Below are 18,713 nucleotides of genomic sequence, written 5' to 3'. Positions count from 1 at the left end.
ACCTGAAAAGAAACCAGCTATCTTCAGCAACAGTGAGTAAGACCAGTGAAGAGGCCTTGGAGCTGCCATTGGCATGCTGGCACCCCTCTGTTACCACTGTGACACTGCTGTAGCGCCCACCCAGGGGGCTCAGAGCACAGGATGGACCAGGATGGCACCCATCACTAGGCTTTTGTGCCTTTGGGATTTTGCCTGTGTTATCAGGCTCTGCCCAGGTCAAGGTACCATGTTTGCACCTCCTCCCTCAGGTCCGGGATCTGAGCCGGGATCACAGCCATCTTTGCCACCTGCTGTGTGGCAGCGGTTAAGGGCAGTTTTCTGCTTGCGCCTTCCCCTTTGTGCTCCTGAAAGAGATGTGACCAAGCTATGACAAAGGCACCAGGCCACATCCAGGTCTCTTCGTCCCAGGATCAGGAATTAGGGAGGTAATTTTTGACAAAAGCAGCTGGGCTTTCCCCAGTGCCGCTGTGGCATCAGCAGCACGTCAAGGAAATGGCTTTGCTAGGTAGGGAAAAATCCAAGCAACTACAGCTTCAGGTAACTTGTTTGCTCAGCGTGACGGTATCAGACTGATTCGGCTGCATGGCAAGGTGTCGTGGTTTGAGCCCAGAGGGCAACTGAGCACCTCGCAGCATTTCACTCACCCCTTCCCCCTAGCGCTGGGAAGGAGAAAATGAAGAAAAAGGTTTAGAAAATAGAGATAAGGACAGGCTTACCCATTAGGGGTAATGGGCAAAAGACAGGCTCATTAGGGGAAGAAAAAGAACATCACTTTAATTCAAAACACTAACAACAACATTTAACAGACAGAGTGGGACAGTGAGAAGCATTACCATATCTTGAAAACACCTCCCCCCACCTCTCCCTTCTTCCCTGGCTCAGTTTTGTTCTCAATATCTCTACCTCCTCCCCCAGTGGCACAGTGGCAGGGAATGGGGGGTGCAGTCAGCCGCCGCTTTTTCCTGCAAGGTGGGGGGAAGCACTCTTCTGCATTCTTCCCCCTGCTCCACGTGGCATTGCTCTCATGGGAGACAGTCCTCCATGAACTTTCTCAGTTGTGAGTCCTCCCCCTGGGATGCATTATTCTTGAGATGCTCTGGCTAGGTAGGGAAAAATCCAAGCACCTACAGCTTCAGGCAACTTGTTTGCTCAGCATGATGGTATCAGACTGATTCAGTTGCATGGCAAGGTGAGGCCAGCACATACAGGACTATCAATGGAAATGCAAAAAGGTTCTGGTTTTAGTATTGGCTAACTTCAAAAATACCTTGACTGCCAGAAAACATCCTTCTAGTCACAGCTTTACACACTGCAGGATGAAAAGGCAACTCCTTGTTTTGGGGAAGCATGTTTATTTGCAACAAATGTTCTTTCTTCTGATGATTTAATGAGAATGATTTTGTATTTTTAAAAGGAAAAAAGCTTTATAAATTATTGCAGTCATCATTAATTTGTGAAGTCTTTTAGCTGAGTCAAGTACTTTGAGGAACATGACTACATGGAAAGAGCAAGACACAGCTGGCAAAGTCCAAAATGGACTTTTGCTAAGGGCTGGTGATGACAGACTGGTTTCAGCCATACTCCTTGACAAGGACAGAAGACCCAATCTCCTTTACCAGAAGCAGCAGGGATCAGCCCTAGGTAACGCAACATCACTTGCCTTCCAGGTACTTACTGATACAGTGGTGTTGGACACAGGATGAAGATGCTGTGAGAGAAATTACACAACTCAATATTGTGTAAGAAAAAAAAAAAAAGCACCAAACTTCTGGACCAAAGCTTTGACTCTCCCAGCCCAGGGCAAGGGGACACTGAGGGGCTGGCAGCATGGAGGCAGCAGGGTAGACATGCCCCCACAGCAATGGCTGGCTCTGGGGCTGAGCCTGCATGGCTGTGGGCACCAGGGAGTGCAGCTTGGGGCCGTGGCCTGGGGAGGTCTTGCTTTGCCTTGTCGTTGCAGTCACACACTGCCCCATGGCCTCACTTCCCTCTGTGTGCCTAGCCACCAGCTCCCAGGAGGGCCACAGGGAACCTCCCTCACTGGGGGCTCTCCTTCACACCACCCCTGTGTGGGGACAGAGACAGCGACCATTAGCCTTCGGTCAAATGTGATAGAAGTGGCAGCTTTCACACATTCCAGGAAATACAGATGAGGTTTTGGAGCCATAAACAGCCACACCAGAGACACATGGACCCTATTTGGACATTAAGTTGTGTTGAGTGATTCTAACATGGAACAGGAGAGTGACAAAGACATAAAAAATGAGAAATAAACCAGAACTTTTGAGCTAGAATGATAAACCTGATTGCAAAGAACAAAGTAGGTGTCTCTACTTACCTCATTTAGATCTGAGCTCTGTATGTTAGCAGTACGGGAATAAAAAAAGCTGTGCCTGAGACTGCAAACTTCTCCTGCCTTTTGTGCCAAGTTCCCCATTTGCTGATGCCTCAAGGCCTTCAGAAGAAGCCCAGACCCCGAAAGACAACTGAGTTAGGTAAAACTTAAATGCAGTTTTCTACCACTTTACATGTCTTAGTGGATAAAGAGTTGCATGTACTAAGCCATTTATGGATTAAGGCCATTGTGTCTTCTCTCTTTTGCATTCCTCTTTACTTAGCCACTGTCTGGGGCAATTAAGATTTTAATTAAAAGATGTTCAAGATTGATCTTACACGAGCCAGGTTACTCTGAGGCTTGAGCCCTGTTGAGCCCCAGCTCACACCATGTGTTAGAAGAAAGCAGGAGAAGACAGGAGGGTGGATACAAGGGAGTAACTGAAAGAGGGCAGAGGGTCTGGGCTCACCCAGCACTGTGGACAGCTGGGGAGAGAGGAAAGCAGAGGAGATCTTTGTGGCTAAAAACATCTTTGTGCTTTTCCCCACACAGCCCTGGGGGAAAAGCCAGGCTCCAGCCAGGGACAGACATGCTGGAGTGAGCTTGAGGGGGCTGATGTGTTGCCTGACACCTCCCAGTCCACCCCCTTCCCACGCTATTGCTTTTATGCCTTGCACAATCTCCTCTGCGCAACAACACAGGCTCTGTAGTGTCCCTCATCACAGCTATTTGCAAGGGAGAGGGACACAGGGAGAAGGGCTCCCTATGCAAAAAGGGGTTCCAATGCAAACAGGAGACTGGGATACCACAAAGCTCCTCCTTCTCCCCTCCAGCCAAGGAAAGGGCCCCAGTGCTCTTAAGGGAGGCCAGAAGCTCGAAGCACCAGCCTTTCCCGCAGGGTGATTCAGCAAAAGCACTGGGCCTTATCCGTTGCCTTCACATGACTCTTGCTCACTTGCACCCTCGTGGCGCGGCACCCGGAGAAGGAAACTGAAAGCTAACACAGCAGCTTCTGGGGTACAAGCCCAGGGACAAGGGAAATGCCCTCCACACCACTGGCATGGAAAAGCAAACGCCTTCCTACCTTTGCAGAAAAACCCACTTGACCTTCTCGAGCAGCACCATGCACCAGAGGAAATGGTGAGGTTTGCAAGGCACAGCAGCAAAACGTAGGTGAGTGCCATGAGTGCACAGAGGAGAGGGCAGGACTGTGCCGTGCTGTGAGCCAGGTGGGAGTTTCCAGCCACGCTGCTGCTGCGAGTGCCCAACCCAGCACTCAAACATGGAGCAATGCATGCAGGCTTGCAATGTGGATATAAATGCTTACGACAAGCTCTTTCCTCCAGCTCAGCCTACCCTGCAGTGACTAGATGACATGTCCATACGCTGCCAGGCAGCACGGGGTTTTGGGCACCTCCAGCACTCCCCATGTCAGAGGAGCTGAGAGGAGAGATTCCTCAGCTCCCTCATCTTTCTGGGAGGCAGGTGTGCTCCAAGCTGCTGTGCAGTGATGGTGAAGCCAGCTGTGTCCATAAAAAGGTAGACCACTTGATGCAAACTTTCCCAGTTTGGAGGTTATGGCCTCCACCTCCCACTATGACCTCCACTGCAGCTCCACTCCATCCACAGAGAGGCTGCCTCCAGCCCAGCCCATTCCACCAAATCACTGGGGTCTTGAAGGTGAGTTTATGCCCAGGGTAGGTAGAAGACAGGAACAAATACCAGGCTAGGACCAGTTGTATATATATTCCCTACATATACAACCTGTTCCCTTATAGCCTAAGGGCTGGGAAGGAGGTACAGTTTATTGGCTATGTGCTCCAGAGACTGCTGCTCTTGATGAAAACTCCACATTTCACCTTTGCCCTCTGCATTTTTCTTGCACAGGGGCAGGAAAACACAAAGCACAGCTTCCAAGATAATGAAGCAGGTCCTATACACCACCTTCTAACACTTCTTAAATACTTTAACCCTCTTCACACTGAATGGCAGTTCTTAGATGGTGGTATTTTACTTCTAGTTTAGATGCACATCTGGACAGCACTAACACTTAAGTCTTTGACTGTGCTCTCCCTGACAACCTTGTTCCTGCAATGTCAATTCTAACTGTGGAACAGACAGACTTCAGCATAACAGAAATAAATATTTAGCGGAGTACTAAGGATACCATTTATTTCCAAAATCACTAAAAAACCCAAACAAAACAGTTTATGGAGATACAGATTTACATAACAGAGACAGCAAATTGAAAAATGTACAATCTATTTCATGTTATTGCACTCACTTTTTTATAATATTCAAGGCATATTAAACAGTTTTCATTAAAAGAAGTTTTATTTATATAAATAAAAGTGTAAATATACAGTATCATACAATAAGTGTATTAGTCTAACACACAAAAACTACCTAGAGTGGGATCCCCATTTCTCACATGACGTAGTCTACTCTTCATCAATATTTCCACTTGTACATTTACATACTCTAAACGTAGAAGCAGGTAAACACTCTCATCTGGGAACAGTTCCTTCAGATTTTGACAAGAACCACTGCAGAACATTAACAAGGGTTAATTGTAAGTGAGGGTCATCAGAAAATATGAATCACTCAACAGTTTCTTAATACTTATTTGCCTTAATATTATTTTTTTTTTAGCAAGAAAATGATCAGATGTTGCTCCCTCCCTAATTTAGGCCTAATCTCACAGTTTTTAATACAGATGCAGTCCCCACAGAAGCTGGAAAGAGCTTCCAGGTACAAAAGGCTGCAGAATACACAACGGCAGTACCGCACCAGAGCCAACTCTCATATCCAGGATGTGCACCCTGAGCTGCCCCAGGCCTGGAAGCAGCAAAGCCCTCCACCAGACCTTCTCCATCTAGGAGCATATATTCACCTTATCTGGAATGCCTTCGGTCCCTGGCGAAGAGTTGTAGACTAAGTCTGTAATTTCATCCTCATTTACTTTACCAGGTGTGTAAGCAAAGGTTCACTACATCTGTTTGGTCTACCCATCCTGTTTGCAATACAGCAGATCCATGTTGCATAAATCCTGGGGGGTTTATGGGGAATGTCACCCCAATAGAGAAGTTAGGAAATGTTACTGTAATCATATCAACACTGGTACATCAGTAAAGATATTTCTTGGTCTCAAAAAAAAAAAAAAAAAAAAAAAAAGAAGTATTTTCAGGAACAGAAACATTCAGGTTAAATACTATTCTTTTTCTTGCTGTAATGTTAGTAGAGAAGTGTATCATTCTACCCACAGTAACTATCAGACTTAAAACATTAAACGTATCTTTTAAATTATAGCCACTACCGAATCACACACAAAAATCCCCGCCTCTCTTTGCTGTTACTCAGCCAACATATATCTACGTGCATGTAAAATAAAATACTGAACAGTATTCGATTACTGAAAAATGAAAGCCTTCTAAATCACCCACAATGAACAGTACCTGCAAATAAGCGTCTGAAAATACTCACCACGTATCATCTTAAGACACCTCAAATTAAGCTTAATTTACAAAATGAAAACTTAACCTTTGAGCTCACACAGGTTTAGGAGTGAGGGATACATACGCCTCCCTGCATTAAAACCTCCAGAATTTTAAACTGTGGACTGAAAAAAAATGCCATTTCCTACAACACAATTGTGATTTACCACATTAAAGTAGCAAAAAGTCAGTACTGCACTTGTACGTATTATACGTATACAGGTATGTATTCACTACGCTGCATTAAATTCCACATGCATTTATGTATCTATTATACACGCTATTACAGTCAGATTTTGGTCATTCCTGAACAAGGCCTCACCATTTAATTGTCACTGCCAAATGTCTTCTCCCTGTTTTTCAGCAAACATGCAGGGGTAACCTCTCTTATCCCAGCACAGGCCTGCAACCTCAGTGTGGTCCTCCGACCCCAAGTGCTGCATCCTCCTGAAGCCTCTCCCACCATGGAGGTGACTGGAGGCAAGGACTGGTCCCAACAGAGCGGCTGAGCTTTGGGGTCACAGAGGAGCAAACTCCACAGTCATTTCACAGCACTGAACCTGAATTAGTTTCAACAGAAATCCTGCAGGCAAAGCAGCTGTAGGACTACATAAAGTATTGCCTTTCCTGTAACCAAAAGCTGCATCCCTCCCCGGATTCACATGCTAATATGTCACTGAAAGCAAATTAAATCTATTCATTTTCAGGCAAACATTGCACAGCTTTTCTGCTCACCTGGTCTCAGGTTGCCTTGCAGAACTGAATCTTCCTCTGCACATCACGAGTCGCATTCTAATAAAGCTGTCACAGAAATGAACCAAAGCGAGTGCTCCACTAACCTGGAAGCAATAGCTCCAAGCACTGTTGAATAAATGTAAATAAACTGAACTATAGTATGATCTTGGGGTAGGGCCAACTGACAAGCCCAGACCTTTTTGTAACAGCTATGCAGTGTCTTGGCTCACTACAAATGTAGGCAGCACTTCAGAGCTGGACCGGTTCCAGGCTGAGATCTCTTCACCCTAAGCATGTAGGCTGCAAGCAGTCTCCAGCCCAATGCAACAAACAACCTGAGCACTCTGGAACAAACAACTTGTTCTCAGATGATAAGGACACTGGCCCATTTCCTCCTGTATCTCTTCTATGTTGTTTAGCTATCCCCAGATGTAGGAAGATAAATAACAGAGTCTAATCGCTTGCACCCATACACTCTCCTCCCAACTCAGCAGACTATAAATAACATTCAGCAGCATGGCCTGCTACTGATACCTCCACTGTGAGTAGAGGTGAGAAAATCCAAATTGAGCGCCTGTGGCACTGCAATCGTTTCAGTTTTGCTGTATCTAACACCATGGTCTCTCCCATCTACACAGTTTTCAGTTTCACCATCCAGAACCCTCAGCATCAGCCCGTTCCTGACACAGCCAGGCGCACTTCTATCTTCCACACACATCCTCACTCACTCTCACACAAGCAAAAATAAATACTGGACAGGAGAAAACAAAAAAGAGCGATTAAAAGCCACCACAAATATGGCCAGTTCAGATTTAATCTGTTATAATCCCCATCCTTAGACCACCATTTTCCAGCTTGAGTGTTTCAAGTCAGGCAGCCTTAAGCCTTTGCAGCCAAATAAAAGCGGCCCGGCTTTCAGACGTATTCAGTGATCGCTGAAGTCTGTGGGATCTGCAAGTGCTCAGCACTTGAAATTATCCCCCTTTAAAAAAAATATATTTTAAAAGGTGCCTAACATTAGAAGCCTAAATTTGAAAATTTAAGCTTCTAATGTTTTGTCCCAATTTATCCCCAATTTTTATCACTCCCATTTTAACCACAACTATCAACTCAGTCTACACCTTGGTGGACAATCAACTATTATTTGGACATGATTTTCTTGCTCACAGATTTCTACTGCATTAACGGCAAGTGCTTTCAGATACAAGTTGCATCTAAGAGCAGATTCAGTTGTGGTGGATGCTGAGTTAGTTCATCAGTTTTAAGAGGATTTTTCAGCTTTGCAATAAAATGCTCATGTTTTAGGCATAAAAGTTGTGCAAAATTATACTCTGTTGTCATGCATTTTTAGCAAAACTGCACTTAGAAGAATAAAGTGAGATTGTTCCAGACATTCTCTTATTACAACAAAAAAAGGACCAGACCCTAAGTAAGCGTCCTGAAGTCTTATTACAGCTAGGTGATATAGTACAGTCTAAATACCCATCCTTGACAACAGGATGGCAACCAACAAGTTATACTCCCAACGCTCTGCAGATACTAAAAATATCAGGGACAGGCACAGTGTTATTTATCTCAGTCAAAATACTTTGTATCAAACCCAGGAGAGGTCTTGAAGTTCCATTAAAACTGCCACAGAATACAAAAATGTCTCTAACATTTGGCTTCCTTCATCCTCAATAATTAGGTGAGATTTTATGATGCTCATCACATGCTTGCTCAGTGGTTCTCCAAGGCTCTTAGCACCTCTCTGCAGAGCATTAAGACACTTCTGTGTGGCTTTAGAAACAAAGACAGCTTGTAGACAGTTTAAAATGTTTTGTCTTAGCATGTGTGATTAGATGTGGTGCTTCCATCATATTGAAGTTCTGTGTTTTCTGATTAGTAACTGAACAGGGCCCTCTGGCACAGATTTAATAATGTTCCAGGCATCATAATGCATGAGGCCAAGTAATGATTTTCCACTAACAGCAAGAATTTCATCTCCAGTTTCTATGTTTCCAGATTGCTCTGCAGCACCACCTAGGAGCAAAAGCGGAAAAAAGTCAGTGTGAAGAAAAAAGGAAATCCACAGAAGTTTGCTTTCCACTGTGATGAACAGTAAATTAACCATTTTTCCAACATCAGCAATTTCAGTACAAGTCACTTATGTCCAGCTCAGGTCTAGCAATCTACCCCATGCTGCATCTCAGAGAAAATGTTGTTTTAACCAAGATAAATCCTTGCCTGTTTCTGAAGAAAGCAGCATGAGTGCATTAAATATGCTGTACATTATCTCTGTAGCTGTAAGAAAACCTGGTTGATAAAATAAACATAAAGGTTGAATGTGGCATATTTTCTTGAACAGAATTTTAACATGGTAATAAGCAAATAATGCAGTAGATTGTAAAACCCGGACAACAGGGGTGAACAAATCAAACACTGGTAGCAAACTTAGGACAAACACACCAGACACCGAACCAGCTCCTGGAGAGGGGCACACCCTTCACTGCTGATGAAAGTATGTTTCTGTAATGATAATTTAACTAACATCAGCCATCATGGGGAGGGGAGAAGGACTGTATTTAAGGACATAAATTGATGAGCTCAAGAATTAAACATGCTTTTTACCCTCAGAATCAATTTCTAAAGAGGGGAAAACAAACACACAGAGAGAAATTGATAAGCAAATCAGGAAATACCAGTTTGACATTTTCCCTTGATGAGAGAATAAACCACTGAAAAGTAATCCTGTAAATATGCTGCGCAACCACAGCTTCATTGAGAACTTCAGCTTCCTTTAGAAAGTGCCACATTTGTCACTAAACTGAATCTCAGACTAAGACATATTAAAATCACAGCATAGTTGTGGGATTGGTTTCCTTTCTATACACAGTTCACATCAAGTTTAACTATGTCTGACAAACAAAGCATCCAAGAGTGGCAGTTTTTGAATATGAACATCATATATTCCTGGCAAAAGCTAATACCGATATCTAACGGAAAAAAACAACAAAGACAAAAAAAAAGGTAAAATCAGTAATTGGGTATAATGCAGGATGGTGCTTTGGAACCACACCTTACCTAGACTGTGCTTCTCTTAGAAAAGAGAACTGGGTAAGTCATGGACTTTTCAAACTGTTACATATGATATTGCTGCTGTTATTTAATGTCTAGAGTAGTGGATAGGCCCAGGAAGAAACTGCATCATATTTAGTAAATCAGAATGCTCCACAAACATTTACTAGCAGATGCAATCCCTAGGCATTCCCACGAGTGTTTTTTTCACTGACCACTTTGGCTAGTAAGTGGTAATAAACAAGGACCACAATATCCACCCTTGCTCAAAAAAAAAAAAATGGAGCCAAAGAATTAAAGTGTCTGTACACGCACAAAAGGAAAACTGGGATGATATCCACTGCATGCTTGTAGTACCTTTAAATATTCTTTTTACAAGCAATGGTCTGTCTCCAGCAATGGAAGCTTTTCCGCCATCAAGACTGAATCCCAAGCCAGCAGAGGTTTTCAGTAATTCAACGCAGATGACATCATTCATATCCAGGTTTGGATCTGTGACAGAATATACATAGCATCTTGTTATGCAGTTAACAGTAAATTGCAAGTTGTGTTTGGTTAAGTTTGTTTTTGCTGCAGTGACAAAGCAGTTCAGAGTTCAGTTCATATTCAGACTAGAACATGTTGTCACCCAGTTTCTCAGAAGTGAATGTGTATTACTGCAGCTGTGAAGGGGAGACAGTACAAAGTGCATCTACACACAGAGACATTTTCATTTTGCATGTTCAACAAAAACCTGCCAAGGCATTTTTCTGGCAAAATTAAAGCTTAGCAGATTTAGCTAAAAGACTCTAAACTTCAAGAAAATAACTGAAAAATTACGAAAATAGTGAGTGGAGAGGATTTCTTTTTCTTTCATTTGTTCCCACTTGCTTATTCAATGAGCCACATCTTTTTAAATAACAGTAATGAATGAAACATTATATTAAACAAACATGTTCCATCCTCTTAAGGAAAAATCTGTAATCACTCACTAGCGTGAATAATTGTTTCTGGTCTCATATCTATGGAAATAACTATAATTACCTGTAGGTGCATCCTGCCTCCTACATAGCAGAAATTTTTAGACCACAATATTGCTGTATCTGACAAAAAATATGATTTTGCTTAGAAGGAAATAAACCTACAGTTCTGGAAAACAGGACCCTCTTTGCCCTGTGTGAATGTAAAAATTATGCAGTCTGCATTATCACAAATTACTGCTACCATTATCTCAAACAACTTTACATGTTATCTAAAACATCTGAAGATGTGCTTTGCCTTGCACGATGGAAATACGTTCTTCATAACCCAATACTATGTGGTTTACGAGATAATATTGCCCCCTAGTGCCTGCACCCAGCAGATATTCTGCATTTGCTAATACGGACACAGCGAGTTCAGCGTAGAAAGGGATTCTGAGGTAATAGCATGTATTTATAGACATGGGAGAAATTCCAGAAAGACTGATCCATTCATTTACAGAGTGCTTCCTATTTCTTTTAAGCTGTATTAAAAAGCTGTGGTATAAAACGCAGTGAAAGCATAAAACAATAAAAACTGCTACAGAAAAAAAAAAAAACAACCGTAATGATTATGGGCAATAGGTTAAAAATGGGTGAGTGGCAGTTCCATGTCCTCGTTTTGGGGTGGTCTTAGCTGAATGCCTGGTATTGCCCTGGAAGGCAGGGGAAGCCATACCACCAAATCTCTCAGCAATAAGCTGTAACCACTTCCCACTCCCTCCCAGGGCCACTGCAGCAGGGCAGGACTGAAGCAGGTCATCCGCTGCTCCCAAAACAGCAGCATACAGATGGGTACTAAAGGGTGTTGTGTCTTAATGTTAAAAAAAATTTGAGAGATCTGTTTGTAACACTCTAAGAGCAGCCTTCACACTGAAATGCTGTCTTGCTCCCAAATCGGAACTTACTACTCTACTGATACATTTCCACTTAAACCATTTATCCCTAGTTTCCTATGGGATGACTGGCTTGGATTTGGCTTAGCTCCATTTACTGTAATATCAAAATAATTTTTTCTATGTTTTTCATAGAAACAGTATGAAATCTGCTATTACAGAGAGGAAGTTCAATCCCAATGCATAACAAACTGCAGAACTTGGGGTTTTCTTTGAGGTTTTTTGGGGTTTTTTTGTTTGGTTGGTTGGGTTTTTTTTCTTTTTTGATTGTTTACTTTCTTGCACTGACTACTGTTATTACTTAAAAGGAGTTTATCCTGGATTGGAAGAATATGTGGAATCACTAACTTTAGTAAAAATTGGATTAGGCCGTAAAAGTCCTTCTAAGTTTCTGCCTAGTTATGATATTTAAAAAAAAAAAAAAAACAAACTGCACTTAGGCTCCAAAGAGAACAAATAAAATTTAAAGGTAATTTCATTTGCTCCCTTCAATCACATAAGGCACAGATGCTTTTAATCTAAACCACATGGACATTTTTCCCTTCAGTCTGCTCTGCAAGGAATCCTTCCAACTGTTCTTGGACAAAGATCATACCTGTTCCTATTTCCATGGAAACATCCTTTCCAGACCCCACACATTTTCTGCCAGTAGCTGATATCTCAAGTCTGGAGGAATTGTTTGCTTTGTCTTTTTCCTTCTGGATGACAATGACTGCGTATTCGTAGAGTCTTGCCTGATGAAGAGTATTCAGGACATCGCCATGGACTGAGCTTGCCAGAGACTTGCCATTGATTGACAAAACAAGATCTCCTCGATGAATAGTCCCTTCTTGAGATGCCACTCCCTTTGAAAACACTCTGTGGACCTACAAGAAAGATTTTAACTTAAGGATGCTTTAACCACACATAGTGCTCTACAGGCCAAGATGTACACGGAGACCCTACCAAAGTTTGTGCTCAGTGCTCACTGCCTGGATATTAAGCATGCAACATTTGCTCCAATGAACACCCTCAAATATTAAGGCCTAAGTGACGGGACAAAAACTGCAGTTAGGGATGGGGGGAAAAGCAGAGGAAAAGATGCTATTATCGCATGGTCTAAGCTAAAGACAACCAAAACCAGCTAGAGAATGTAACATCACAAATCACTTAATGCTTTCACTGAACTCCTCAAAAGTCTTCAATTAACATACTTCAAGCGACACATAGGTTAAATCCACACCCGTGCTATAGCAAACACCAAGAAAAACATTGTGGTGTGAAACACTCACTCCCCAAATTCCCACTGACTGGAACATCCTGTGCTGTTTTCAAATGCACACTTCCAAGTGGTGCACAGCATCTGTGCACAGAAGGGCTCTGACTTACTGCAGCTGTACAAGTATTTAGCTGTCCATCTCGATTTGGCTGATCAAATATGCAAATAGATGCAAAGGGATGATTTAGTGGCTTGAAATGCATTTTTTTCTAGAGAAAAAAACCCACCTCTATTCAGAGTGGATTAAACTTTGAGTAAATTCCAGCAAGTGCAGCTGAGACTTAGATGTGTGCCATTTACAGTAAGAACTGACTAAAAGACTCAAGACCCGGTATTTAAGGATCTGCCTATTAGGCACTATAATTTTAGCAGACAGAACACAGTTTGCTGGGCAAAGGTTCAAGGTGGCAGTTCTGTGGACACACTTCTGCATGGGATTTTCTCTAGGAATTTATCCGAAAATCCAGACCAAAAGTGAGGAATCAGAAGCCTTTTGGGTCCTATTCCCCCTCATTGCAGGGCTATGCTGAGATGGGTACCTGTCATTCCTGCCACAACCCTACAGATCCAAGGAGATAAATTTCCAGCCAGTTTAAGCAGGCATTCAAAGCTGGAATAACAGCCCCAATGATGGATGTAGACACCCAAATGGAAGAGGTAAGTGGAATACAATGGTCATGTCCAAAACATCTACTGCCTCCCCTCACGTGCTCAGCTCCTCAGTACGTTGAAACTATCTAGGCATTCCTATTTCTGCACCCAAGTGTGGGCAGAACAGCCCATCTAAGCAGCTCAGCACCCAGTGGCAACCCTAAATCCAGCTGAGACCCAGAATCCCAGTAGGTCAAGAACATTAAAATATTCCCCACCTGAGAAGCATGCTTCACACACACTGAACAAAGAGGATCTGGAAAAAGCAGGAGCTGATGTTCTTTTGGTCTCATGGCTAACAGCATTCAGGCGAAAGACTTCATCAGCTACTCAGCCTGAGAAAGCTCAAGATCATATTTTTACATAGTGTCCCAGTTTCTAGATGAGGCTTTCTGGGGTGATACACTGTCGAGCCTTCCTCTTGCCTCACAGCTGCCACTGCAAGTGTTTAGGCCAGAGACAGGGAACACAACCTTTGTAGCAAGAGAAGTAGAGTCCGTACCCTGGACTGTGACCATGTTCTATCTCAATGACTGCTTAATGTAAAATACATTTACTTATATTGGTCTTGTCTAAGAACAAAAACCAGAAGATTCCTGCAAGGGCTGCTGCAGGCCCCACAGACTGAGAACATACCTTTCTTCTAATCTCAGCACTTAATGGATCTCTCTCTCTTTCAGGGCAGAATTTAAATGCATATCTTGTGTAAAGAAACTGTCACACAGGACACTGGTTGTCTTGGAATTTTCTGTCTCACTGATCTGTTTTTGAACAGTATATAAATTGCTTGGTATCACTTTTTACACATCAACATCACTTAATGGCACACAATATCTTTGGTTTAGAATGCTGTATAAGATGTTTTAAAAAACAACCAACCAACCCTCATTTACTGACCACCCACAAATTTGTGATATGAAATCCAGAACGTTTGATAAGGTCTGAAACAGTCATTCTCATGATTTGCAAAATCTTTCAAAAACTTTGCTGCCCAGAGTTTACTTTCAAGGGCTGGGAATGAAAATCTTCCATAAAAGGTTGCATGCACTGCAACTGCATGCAGAATTTCATTTACATGCATAGGATTTAGATCTAGCTGATCCCAGCCAGTAACAGACTATTAAAGACTGAAAACATAATTGGCATCCATCTCTAATAATGAAAATTGCGCTTCCCAGACACTCTGTGATTTCAGTAGCAGATGGTATGCAGCTGCCTCTGAGAGACACTGTTTTATGACTGTAAATGACTTGCAGTGAGTCTTGATAAATGAGCACTTGATCTCATCACTAGCCTGCTTTAAAGTGAGCTTTGCAAAAAGATGACTTGCAGCCATCACTTACTGTGACTGATTTCTGTTCCAGATCTATTCCTCCAGCAACACTAAATCCCAGGCCAGCTCCTTCTTCTTTGTGCAAGACTACAAAGTATGTGTCTTCTTTGCTCTAGCAGAAAAATGGAGGTGGAGGGGAAGGGGGAAGAAAAGAAAAACAAAACCTAAGATCAAGACCAAGTTCCTGCACAAATGACAAATTCTCAATACCCTCAAATTACAGCAGGTGAAAAAAGCAACTCAAGGAATAGAAACTGAGACATTAAATGCATTTCTGTTTGAGATACAGATGAGCAGCAGCCACAGAAGAGACAGAAAAGGTTTCTTCAGGTTAGAACGCAAAGTCAAAATTAGAATAGTGGAAGTATATTAAACTTTGGACAGTCTAATTTTCACAGACTGTAATCAACTTCGCATTGCTTGATATTTTGCAGTCAAAACTCAAACCTTTCTGCACCAAGCACTGTACTTTCAAGGGAATTACTAACACTTTTGTTATCCCATTTCTCCCTCCTCTTGAAAGGCAGTTACAAAGATGTAATGCAGGGCAGTTGCATCAACCTCTTCTCAGCAATGCTGGACAATCTTGCAAGGGGCAGTGGCTACAAACTGAAGCTTGGGAAGGTTAGATGGGACAGCAGGAAAAAATGTTTCACTTGGGAGATGAAGTAAGGAGCCTGTTAGCGATCCAAAATGGGGCTAAGCTGTGCTGTTGTGGAAATGGGAGCATCTAGCACAGCAGAGGGACTGGTGCAGGTCTGCACCAGGGCTGAACTTGCCTCCAGACCAGAACAAAGGTGTAAAGCTGATTTCTTTGAAGTGATGGCCTGCTGTCAAAATACAGAATTTGCCAGGAGAGAGATGCAGTCCCATCCAGCAAGTCTGGTGCTGTCTTCTGAATGGTTATTAGGACAAAACCAGATGCTCTTACAGAGACCACATTTTGTGGTGTAAGGGGGACTATAAGCAGGAATTCAGTAGAGCAAGGGGATAGTAACCATCTGTGGGGCAGAGCATCAGAAGTGGGGAGTAGAAAGCAGGTCTCTCAGCTTTTCCCCGGGATCCCATCCAACATCAGCCATTTCCAGAAACTGCCAACACTAAAATTAACAGCACATCATTAGAAACCAACCTCTTAATCAATTTAGCATTAAATTACCTATTTAGTTCACTAAACTCAACATTTTAACTCAGTGTTTGCCTTTTAATTTTGTTTCAAAAGGCACAGGGAAACAGATTATTATTATTTTCTGGTGAATCAACAGTCAAATTCTTGGTCTCATTGTGTGCTTTTTTGCCAAACAGTGGCCCTGGAAGATTTTCTGCATTAGAGGCATCCCTGCAATGCACACACCCAATGCCAGAAACTGATGTCACCCTGCTCCACATCACTGATCCATCAGCACTTGAGGAGAGAAGAGCAGTTACGGCTGATCACATTAGTCCACAGTCTTTTGTAGATGTTAAGACCCTTCTCACCTGTACTCAAGTGAGAACAGCTTTATGTTAGGCTAGAAATAATAAAATCAGTTATGTATCTAGGCTAGCTCCTTTAAAAGTGCAGTGAGGGTAATGGAGACACTTATCTTTGACTGTTAAGTAGTATAGCAACCCTTTTTGTTTAAGAGGTCAGGTTATTTCCAACCCTTGCTGCCACAACTTAATTTGCTTACACTGGGGAAGAAAAAAAAAATACATCAGAAGCTCAGATGTTAGGGGGCTGCGCGAGGACCACATGTCCTGGGCGAGCCAGCAACACAGTCTGAACCCTGGCTTCCCATTGCCGAGGCTGTGCGTTTGCTCCCTCCCCAGCTCTCAGTGTTGTCCTCAGCCCGCATGTGTACTATGGGGCACAGAGAACTGGCTATGGATGCTTACTGCTTTGCTTGGCCAGACAGTGGCCACACAAAGCCTCCAGTGATCACCTCTGTTTAGCCTGTTAGCCAAAGATCATTGGTCGCAGAGGTATAAACAACGAAATGCTCGGTTTTTGTGGTTTGTTTTTTTTTTTATATTAGTAGCGCTTATTAAATGCTAACAGTAAATTCAGCACTGTTCAGAGCAAAAGATGATGACAAACTCTTCACAGGGAAGCTCTCAGTCCAAATCAGGCAGTCCATCTAATTTTTCAGCAATTGCATAACTACAAAGAACTGTCCTATTGAACACTTAAATCCAGCACTTGACTAGCATAACATTTTCCAGAGTACGTGCCATACTGGGTTTAAATATGGATAAGAAACTATGCAGAGGAGTGCATTCCAAAAAAGCATTCAGCTTTATAAATACTTGAGTTCTCAGACTTTGAAAAGTGGCATAAATAAATAATTTCTCCAAGACCCCATGCGAAATACTTTAAAGAACACTTAATTACCTTCAGCCAGAAGTACAATCCTATCCTAATCTTAACAGTAAACCTACCAAACCCTCCTGGCACACCAAGCTCTTGGGACTTGCAAGGTTTAGCTAAGCTGTCACTGAAAGGAAGTAAAGCTGGGTATTTTGGGGAGCTCCAGTTCCTCCCAGCCTGTTCTACATTTGAAATAGCAACCTTTGTGAAAAAGACTCAGGAACGCTCTAAATGCAGCTCAGCCAGCAGTTATGCAGACCAGATGGCAGTTTCCTCTCCAGTGCTGTCATTATTTTATCAACTTCTGTTCTGATTTAAAAAGGATGTGGATGTATCCCCAAAACACAAACACTGCAAACAGGGAAGTAATATTCTGGCAGTCATTTCACTTTGGAGGCCTTCTTTAAATACCTAGATAATGAAGGAGGTTATCTTAATGCAATAATCAGTTTCTGCAGAAGAGAGCAAAAAGGTCACAGGAGTCTCTCACAAACCCTCCAGCAGCCACTTTTTTTTTTTTTTTCCAAGCCACCAGTTCAGCATTAAAAAAAATAAATTCATCTTCTGTGATCGTAGCTTCTAGCAAAAGGCGGGTGCTTCCAGGCAGAGAGAGGAACAGAGCTTCCCTTGAGTGGTGCAGAAAGTGAGTCTGACCCAGATGGTTGGCGGAAAGTTAAATTCTGATGTTGAATTCTGATATGCAATTATTGGCAAACCCTGGAGTTTCTCAGCTGTAATAATGACTCAAGTGGAGGCATACTTTTCCACTTAAAATAGATCTATTTATTGGGGCTCAAAACTGCTTTTGCACTGGACAAACAATACCCTTTCTTATACAAAAGCCATTCAAATTTATTATGGGTTTATAGCAGGCATTCAAAAACCATCATTAGTAAAACTACCATCAACTATAACCTACCACAGGAGCCTGAAACTGGAAAAGATTTTATCTGCCATTAACAAAACCCTTAAAAATTCTGCCTATAACATAGGTTTATCTTCTGGTTTTTACCTTTACTTGTGCTTTGGCTTCTTGGAGCATAGCACCTATGTCACATTTTGGTACTACTGCTGACAAAACAGATTGCAGTTTTTGCTGGTCCAGGCTTGAGATGAGCAGCTGATCCAAGCTAAAATGAACAGAAAAATATAAAAGACAGCTTTATATTTCTAGACTGTGTAGAGATATGTTTCAGGTATACAATGTAGGTTGCTTTAAGATAAACGATAAAGGACCAGCTCATCAACAAGCAGAAATCTTGAAAGCAGGTAAGCAGCAATGTATGCTGGGAGAAGGGGAGGGGCAGAAAAGACAATTTAAAAATAACTGAAAATCAGTCCCTGTTCTGTTCCCCTCCTCCTTCCCCAATGGTTTTAGCAACAGACATTAACAAAAACAAGGAGACAGCTACATCTGAATACTGCTTCTAGCAGGACAACAAGCTCGTTTGTCACTGCATGTTGTGCTGGCAGCCAGCGCTGCACAGCCTCCCCTCCACAGCAGCTGCTGCGTCATAACATGGACAAAAACTGACCAAAACCAGCTAGATGGGACGCAGAAACAGAGCCCGGCCCTGCCAGGATAAAGTGTTTCACCCTGTGCTGA

General features: G+C 42.6%; 1 protein-coding gene across 1 annotated transcript in view; it reads right to left on the bottom strand.

Moving 5' to 3' along the window:
• Positions 1-4,490: 4,490 nt before the first annotated feature.
• The window catches only part of PDZD2 (PDZ domain containing 2), a 203,130-nt gene continuing 188,907 nt past the window's right edge, over positions 4,491-18,713 (bottom strand). The window contains exons 22-26 of the mRNA XM_074856053.1: positions 18,120-18,237; positions 14,768-14,869; positions 12,111-12,381; positions 9,979-10,113; positions 4,491-8,586 (exon numbers count right to left, since the gene is read on the bottom strand). Coding sequence (XP_074712154.1) covers positions 8,420-8,586; positions 9,979-10,113; positions 12,111-12,381; positions 14,768-14,869; positions 18,120-18,237 — 793 coding nt within the window. The 3' untranslated portion in view covers positions 4,491-8,419. The remainder of the gene's footprint in view (positions 8,587-9,978; positions 10,114-12,110; positions 12,382-14,767; positions 14,870-18,119; positions 18,238-18,713) is intronic.

The sequence above is a fragment of the Strix uralensis genome, chromosome Z (genome assembly GCF_047716275.1).
Source record: "Strix uralensis isolate ZFMK-TIS-50842 chromosome Z, bStrUra1, whole genome shotgun sequence".
Taxonomy (NCBI): Eukaryota; Metazoa; Chordata; class Aves; order Strigiformes; family Strigidae; genus Strix; species Strix uralensis.
The sequence above is the reverse complement of the archived record's forward strand: the minus strand, read 5'-3'. Positions and strand labels throughout refer to the sequence as shown.